Source organism: Sinocyclocheilus anshuiensis, unplaced genomic scaffold (assembly GCF_001515605.1).
Source record: "Sinocyclocheilus anshuiensis isolate Anshui unplaced genomic scaffold, SAMN03320099.WGS_v1.1 scaffold2271, whole genome shotgun sequence".
NCBI classification, from domain to species: Eukaryota; Metazoa; Chordata; class Actinopteri; order Cypriniformes; family Cyprinidae; genus Sinocyclocheilus; species Sinocyclocheilus anshuiensis.
In genome coordinates, this window is record NW_015537572.1 from 293,114 (window position 1) to 302,085 (window position 8,972).

Sequence of the window (8,972 nt, forward strand, 5' to 3'; positions counted from 1 at the left end):
GAAGATGAACGAAGGTCTTACGGGTTTGAAACGACATGAGGGTGAGTAATTAATGACATAATTTTTGGGTGAACTAACCCTTTAAGGCTATATTGCATAAAGTACTATATAAATGAACGTGACGTGACTGGACTTCACTGGAGTACGGAACTGTGTGCTCGTGCAAACATCCACATCACTGTAATCGGATGTGTTTTAAACTGCTGCTTTCTCACCGCTGTCAGTTTTTGATGTGTTTATTTTGTTATTGAGATGAAAGAGCACAGTACATATTTACATATTCATCCAAACGCCGCTCAGCAACCTCAGGTTTGAAAGCGTTTACCCAGTCTGAAGCGCTGTCTTCTTCTCTTGAATGGCATCAGGAGGGCTGAATTACAGTCTTGCGCTACAGCGCCACACTGGTCAAACCGCGTTATTGCAGGCTCTTACATTACGTCATATGAGATCAAACGACTACTCGACAACAAAAATATTTGGCGACAATTTTTTATTGTCGACGTTGTCGATAATGTCGACTAATTGTTTCAGCCCTAACATATATATACATAGAAAGTGTGTATCTTGTAATACATATACTGTACATAAACATACATCATGCAAGTATCGGATCAGGACTCGGTATCGGCAGATACTCAATATTTAGACTCGGATCAGATTGGATCAGGGGCACAAAACACCTGATCGGGACATCCCTAACAGTTTGTACAGTATAAAAACCATTACGCCTATGGAGAGTACTTTTTATTTTGTTTTGGAATGTGACTTTTATTTATTTTTTATTTTACCACTCCATTACCACAGTGCCATTACCTGAGCTGAGACACCTGTCTGTGCTTTGATCTGTAATCGTTCCGTACTGAACTGCATCGGACAGGAACCGTTACTCTGCATGCTCAGAACCGCTCGGCCCGATGGGAAAGCAGCTGATGTGATTTGTGTGTTTGTGTCAGAGTCTGGAGGAGACATGGACGTGGTTGTGACGTCAGATAAGGAGGTGAAGGTGGCCGCGGTGCGGGACGCGTTTCAGGAGGTGTTTGGTTTGGCCATGGTGACAGGAGAGGCCGATCAGTCCAACATCGCCCCGCAGCCGCTGGGATACGCCGCAGGGGTCAAGGTGAGCACACCGTGTGGAGAGTCATGACAAGAGCTCTGTGATATGACAGGAAACACTGAACCATGAGACTTCAAACCATACGTGTTCATCAGAAGTGTGTGTGTGTGTGTGTGTGTGTGTGTGTGTGTAGGGAGCTCAGGAGCGCATTGACAGTCTGCGGCGTGCCGCTGTCAAAGTGTGCATATGAAGCAGACTCGCTCCCTCTGTGAAAATCGAGGGGTTGAGGGTCTGTCCATATAAACTTCCCGAAGCGGAACGCACTTCAAAATGGCAGCGGGGATTCCCCCGAGGGGAAGTGCTTAGGGAAGTTTGCGAGTACGTGTCTAAAAGTGGAGTGGAACACAGCCCAGATCACCGGTGATCACCGCGAGATGCATGCCGGTTAGAAAGTGTCCGAGTTACATCCGACTTGCCAAGTTACACGTCATACTGACGTGTGCCAAAAAACTCTCGCGACGGCAAGGCGGCTGTGTTGGATTGCGCAGTCGAGCGCAGTTGCTCTCCACCGACTGCGTTATTTGATTTGGGGCTTGTTTTAAATGTTCAATTTAGTTTTGTTATTTACATTTACATTAAATTTTAATTTTGTTATTTAGCAAACGCTTTTATCCAAAGCCACTAACAAATGAGGACAATAGAAGCAATCATAACCAACAAAAGAGCAATAATTTACAAGTGCTATATTAGTATATTATTATAGTGTTATATATCAATTTCACAAAGAAACCTGCAGAATTTTGTCCAAGCAATAATAAAATTACACATTTATTTATAATTTGTCTTAAATCTCATTTTGTTAAAAAAATTAATAAAATAGTGAATCGAATCGAATCGTGAAATCTAAATCGTGAATCGAATCGAATCGTGAGTTGAGTAAATCGTTTCATCCCTACTATATACTGTTACCAATAAAATGTTATCAACATCAGTAAAAGCCATCTTAAAACTGCAAAGGAGGAGCAGAAGCTGCATCTAACTTGACATGTAAATAGCCTACAAAAAGTTTATAAATTGTGTAAAAAAACAGGAACTCATTAGAGGGTAGGAATGCAATATTATTATTATTGCTCTATTATTGCTCTTGATTTTGTAATAACAGTGATTAATGTTGGTTAATAGAACACGTGTTTCCCCAAAATTGTGTTTGAGGAAGCGGCTACACACACAAAGCAAACTAAGAATCATTTATCAGGTAGTTGATTGCTTTTTACTCATTGCATCTCATTAGACTGCATATTAGTAGCAAGAAAAACAAAATAGTTATTCAAACTGGGAAGGACTTATAAACAGAAAGAGAGTGAAGAGCGTTCCCATCACTGAAGCAGTCGTCACAGAAATCCCGTTATCATCACTGCACAGTTCATCTCTCACATCATATCTGCACCTTGTTGTTTATTTCTTCTGTGTGGAGACGTGCTGAAATCGCGTTTGGTCTCGTACTGTATCGCGTACCTTGTCAGTATTGTGCGCTTTGCTTGGCCATTTGTTGTGATAAACAGGAAAGTGTCCAGCTGAATTCAATTTGAGTTTTGTTAGAGGAATATAAAAAGCTTAGTATACCGCGGCAGCGGTCGCGGCAGCACTCGTGTGAAGACCGAAGAGTGTAAAGACCATCGACTCTACCGTTCGAGTGGATCAAACCAGAGGACAATGCTACACCTGCAGCACTCTCCGATAATTTCTCTTTTTCCCACTCCCTCTGTCTGATTGGAAGAGGTGGAGGTACTGGTCTGCTTATCTCTAATGATTGGAAATTTAATCCTTTACCATCTCTGAGTAGCAACAGCTCCTTTGAATTACATTCAGCCACTATTACCCACCCTCTTAAAATCCATTTTATAGTTGTTTATCGACCCAAGCCCTATCCTCATTTGTAAGTCGCTTTGGATAAAAGCATCTGCTAAATGACTAAATGTAAATGTTTATAATGAGGGAATCTGCATGGGATTCAAGTGTGGGATTCAATCAGTAAAGCAAACATGCCGGGAAGAGCTTCATGTAGAGCTCTGAAGACACTCGTGAGAGAGTTGTGCTTCCTTTTCTCATGATAGGAGAAACTGAGCAGCCTTGTTCACGCTCTCTCGTCAGGTGGTTTGACATCGGCTGTCTGATCCTGGATGATCCAGGGAACGGGATTCACCTGGAGACGTTCACTCAGGCCACACCTGTGGCCCTGGAGCATGTGCAGCAGGTAACACTGCATCCTTCTGAGGAGCTGTTCAGAGTGATGCAGTGAGTGCATTTTCTCCCTTAGTTCGGTTTGCTTAGGCACATGTGAACATGGCAAACACTCTGATCTGCACCAAAATAATCTCCTGAACATGAGCTCTGGAGCAGTTCGGTTGTGGTGAGAAATCAGCAGCAAGGTATTCTTGGAGCTCTTTGGAGGTGCCCTGCAGTTGCCTCTGAGATTTTTTGTCTGAATAACATCACATTATCCAGCTTTCTCGAGAGACTGACTGGCATATTACTACAATCTTTTAAGGAATATGTGGCTGCATGGAAGTCCAATGGCACAGCAGAGATGTTCAAGAACTCGTGTCTTATTATCAATGGAAAAGTCAGATCACAGTCCCTCATGATCAGGGCCGCATTAAAGAGGTGTGTGAACTTGCAAGTACGATGTCAGACACTGTAATATGCTCTGGTCCCCTCCCTGCTTACCGTGGTGATGAGATACACAGCAGACTCTCGTCACTCAATGGCTGGATGTCTAAGTGGTGCCCGCAGAATAACAACACATGTATCAATGAGTTTTTGGGGCAGACCTGACCTGTTGAAAAGAGATGGTCTTCATCCCTCCTGGGGTGGTGCCGCTCTTCTCTAGAAATATGGCACATAGTCTTAGAGTTTGTACTTGACTAACTGGGGCCCAGGTCAGGAAGCAGACAGACTGGCTAAACCGACCGTCTGCTAGCCGCCTCATGTAACAGAAAATCAGTTAATTCTCAGCACATAGAAACTCTTTCACCTAGATATCACACAATAGAGATTGTGTCTGTTCCCCGAACTAGAAAATACAAAAACCGTCCAAACCAATTTAAGAGTAACAATTTAATTGATGTTCAACAAATAAAAAAACTGATGTAATACGGATAAACAAATGATAAAGCTTGGCTTACTGAATATCAGGTCCCTTTCTACGAAAGTGCTTTTTGTAGATAATATGATCACTGATCATAACCTAGATGTGCTCAGTTTGACAGAAACCTGACTAAAACCTGATGATTACATTATTTTAAACGAGTCTACCCCCCATTACTGTTATAAACATGAGACACGTCCAAAAGGTAAAGGGGGAGGAGTTGCTTCAATTTATAACAATGTTTTCAGTATTTCTCAGAGGGTGGGCTTCAAGTATAACTCGTTTGAAGTAATGGTGCTTCATATAACATTATCCAGAGAAGCACGTTAATGATAAATCCCGTGATGTTTGTACTGGCTACTGTATACAGGCCACCAGGGCACCATACAGACTTTATTAAACAATGTGCTGATTTTATATCTGAGTTAGTGCTGGCTGCAGATAAAGTTTTAATTGTTGGTGATTTTAATATTCATGTTGATAATGAAAAAGATGAATTGGAATCAGCATTCATAGATATTCTGAACTCTATTGGGGTTAGACAACACGTAACTGATGTAATACGGATAAACAAATGATAAAGCTTGGCTTACTGAATATCAGGTCCCTTTCTACGAAAGTGCTTTTTGTAGATAATATGATCACTGATCATAACCTAGATGTGCTCAGTTTGACAGAAACCTGACTAAAACCTGATGATTACATTATTTTAAACGAGTCTACCCCCCATTACTGTTATAAACATGAGACACGTCCAAAAGGTAAAGGGGGAGGAGTTGCTTCAATTTATAACAATGTTTTCAGTATTTCTCAGAGGGTGGGCTTCAAGTATAACTCGTTTGAAGTAATGGTGCTTCATATAACATTATCCAGAGAAACAAGTGTTAAAACTGCTGGTTTGTCTGGCCAGAGGAGAACTGGCCCCCGACTAAGCCTGGTTTCTCCCAAGGTTTTTTCTCCATTCTGTCACCGATGGAGTTTTGGTTCCTTGCCGCTGTCGCCTCTGGCTTGCTTAGTTGGGGACACTTCATTTCCAGCGATATCGTTGACTTGATTGCACAGCCACTATTTAAACTGAACTGAGCTGGATGATGACATCACTGAATTCAACGATGAACTGTCTTTAACTGAAAAATGAGTGTTTACTTTTATCATTTTGCATTATTGACACTATATTTTCCTAATTAATGCTGTACAGTTGCTTTGACACAATCTGTATTGTTAAAAGCGCTATATAAATAAAGGTGACTTGACTTGACTTGACATAATTACATTACATTTGAAATGAATTATTTAATCTATAAAAATATGTGGGCAATACATTATAAAGAGAATTCGAAATTTGTACATTTGTAAACTGCACACTTGTAAATAACATCTGACATTAATTTAAACAATTAAATTTTTTCTACACTTCTACATCTGTATATAATGCACTATTTTCTGTTTTCCTATGTTAGTGTTATATTCCATCTCTAATGTGTTATTCCTATGTCTGCACTATCATGTATGTTTGCACTGTCTGTACTTCCTTCTGCACTGGAAGCTCCTGTCGTCAAGTCAGATTCCTTGTGTTTGTAAACATACTTGGTAATAAAGCTCTTTCTGACATGTATTTTCTATGTATGATGTGTATATTTAAAAGTGTATGAAAGATGGTTTCAATTGTACTACAAGTTGTAGAAGATTTTCAGGGATCTTAATTCAATATAATACATATAATTATGCCTATAGAGAAGATGACATTATTCTACAATTATTATTTAAAGAGACTATGTGTAGTAACTGTGGGTTAAAAGCTGCAGTGAAAGAACTGAGTGAACTATTTAAAACTTGAAGACCCTGCATATATGGAAAGAATCTGTTCAGGACCTAGAAATATACATGACAGCTATTGATCATTCTATATATGGTAAGAAACACCTGTCTAAAAATACAACAATACATATATGGAATTATGTAACCAGCTCCAGGCATATATATATCTGTGTAGAAAAGACATTCGGGAGTTACCTTTGCAAACCGTAACTCGGCTATGTTGTTTGATCAATAAAGTCTACTGGCTTCAAAACCTCTTTAGCAATTTATTTTGAACAAGGAAAATTCTACAACAATGATCAGCCGAAGACCACATGAAATTTTTGAAAGAGGCAACTTTCTTTGCTTCGTTGATGTATTTCCTACTGAAGCAGAAAGTTTGGATAAGAAATATTGAAAAGTGGCCAATAGGCTTTATTTAAATCATAGCTGTGAACCATGATTTGTTACCTGCAAGTCAGGTGGCATTAAGGGGAGGGTCATTCCCATTCTAGAGAGCTTTTGATTGGACAAAAATCTGTCTAGTGCAGGACGAGTCATCAATACTTTGTCGATTTTCCCAGAAGAGAAAGACTGTAAACTTTAAAAATACATGTATAAATCTGCTAAAAGTAAATAAAATTATTAGACATGGACTAAAAGCCAGTTTTGAGTTTTGCTTTTAAACTAAAACAAAACTTTAAGTGATATATCCATTTGGCATGGACAGTGGCACAACAATTTACTGAGCAAATATCAGTTGCTTTGCTATATTACGTTTGATTTGGAGATGCACAGTTTATTGGTACCATATCAGTTATTGGTCTTTAGAGTTTTTTTCTAATTGATCAGTATTGGTCAATACTGGATATTTAATTGTGTCTGCTCATTTTTCTTTTTTGTAACCTTTACTGTCATAGTTCACCCAGAAATTTATATTTTTGTCATCATCTACTCACCCTCAAGTTGTTCCAAACCTGTATGAATTTTTTTTCTTCTGTTAAACAAAAAAAAAAAAGATATTTTGAAGAATGTTGGTAACAGTTGCTGGTAGCCACTGATTTCCTTTGTATTTTTTTCCATAAAATGGAAGTCAATGGCTACCAGCAACTAAGTGATTGAATGATAATATTTATCATATATTTGTGAATCATATTTTGTTGTAGAAAGGCTACTATAGTGCAGAAAGTTTTACACAAGAGCTCAGTCAGGCAGATTCTGAACGTTAGTGTTGTAATGTTGCACTGGACCCACTGGTTACAAAAAGATATTGTTTCAGAGCACTGCGTACAACACACTACACCATCAAACGACATACTCTAGGAATAAGCCAGATACACAAAAAAGGCTTAGACTCAAGACCCCACTTTATGTGCTCATACAGCATCTAATCACTCCTGTACTCTCCTGCATGAATATTTCACCATCAAAACAAAAGTCTGGAAGCTCAGTGCACTGGAATCTTAATGTAACAGACAAGCACTCGGTCCCGGAACATTCCGGGTGTGGGACTATCAGCTATCTGCTCATTAAATATGCAGCGGGAGGTGTGAGGGGTCACAAAGGACACCGTATTAGGTTTCATTTTTGTTGTCTTCGTCCATTTCCTTTGTTCTGCTGTCTTGTGTTTGACCAGCCGCTGACACTTGCGTCACTTGTACAAGACTACACTAGTTAAATATTCTGTGTCTGACTCCACAACACTGGGCAACTACATTTAGCAAAAGGAAGAGGCTTTCAGCTGGATAATCATGTGCATCTTACCTGCTTGATAACAGATGTTTAGGAATATTACAACATCCTCTGGGTTCATTCCAGGCCTTTGCCGTATAATTATCACATGCCAAAAATTCCCCTCAGGGATCAATAAATAAATAGAAATCAATCTATCCACAGCATGCGCAAATAAATATCATGTATGACAAATTATTCTTGCACAACATTTGTCTTGCTCAAATGTTTAACCTGATTATGTAAGTGATGCATGAATAAGGGTAAAAATGATCTGGATGTGCCATCGGCATGAGTTTTTACAGGGTGATGAACACAAACATTTTCTCCCATCTGGGCACCCATGCTGTCCACAGATGGTGCCAGGATAAACGCATGGTAAGGATATGCCCAAAGTCCTCCATCATGCAGGTCAAAAACAGCACAGAGCACTAAAAGCGTTATGTCACTACACCTCCTAATGAAGCTTGACAACGCAAACTCTCAAGAGTATGTCAGACAGTATTCATGCATGACGACGAACAGCTTTTGTCGCATGTCAGTGAAAAATTATCAGCATGCTGACAGGAACCGGCTGGAGGAATGTCCTCAAAATTGAAAGAGTCTTAAATGCACACAGGTGCCGCATTCTTGCTGTTTATAACAGAATTAAGATCAATTGTATGCAGGTTTACACAAGATGTCACATAGCTCAAAGACAGGCTACTATTATAAGATCACTGCAAATGCATAGGGAGGAACTGACAGGGTAAATGTTAAGGGTGCTTTCACACCTGGCCTGTTGTTTCGGAACCTGGCGCGTTTCCCCCCTTAGCTCGGTTCATATGTGAACACGGCAATCGCGCCCGCATCCGCGCCAAAACAATCGGTCCGAGATCGCCTGAACCAGGTGGTCTCAGCTCGATTGAAAACGAACTCTGGAGCGGTTCGGTTGTAGTGAGAAAGCAATCCGATCTAACGGACCAACGAACCAGGCTATATCACAATGTATAATGGGTAATTACGTAAGTTCCGTGAAAATAATTAGCTTTGTTGTTTTGCTAATACTTCAAAATGAACCAGTGAATGTCTGTGAGCACGTATTCGCCATTCAAAATAAAAAAAAAAAGCGCACTTTTTCATTTTATAATGCCATCTTATTGCTCTTCTTCCTAGTAGGTGCATTTTAAAAATGTTTTCCCGATGAATCCTGGACTCCTGCTCAAAATGATAAATTAATATAAGGACAGCTACAAAAAAAAA

At 39.7% G+C, this 8,972-nt stretch overlaps 1 protein-coding gene across 1 annotated transcript; it reads left to right on the top strand.

Moving 5' to 3' along the window:
* Positions 1–787: 787 nt before the first annotated feature.
* LOC107657517 (protein PRRC1-like) lies at positions 788–1,304 on the top strand. Its single transcript, XM_016445639.1, has 2 exons — positions 788–1,117; positions 1,248–1,304. The coding sequence occupies exons 1-2, from the start codon at positions 893–895 to the stop codon at positions 1,302–1,304; spliced, it is 282 nt and encodes a 93-aa protein (XP_016301125.1). The 5' UTR covers positions 788–892.
* Positions 1,305–8,972: the final 7,668 nt, after the last annotated feature.

Excerpts from the sequence above, each read along its gene's own strand:
- LOC107657517 (XM_016445639.1), top strand. The coding sequence starts at position 893 with ATGCTCAGAACCGCTCGGCCCGATGGGAAAGCAGCTGATGTGATTTGT. Across the intron at positions 1,118-1,247 it reads GATACGCCGCAGGGGTCAAG|GGAGCTCAGGAGCGCATTGA; the intron begins GTGAGCACACCG and ends GTGTGTGTGTAG.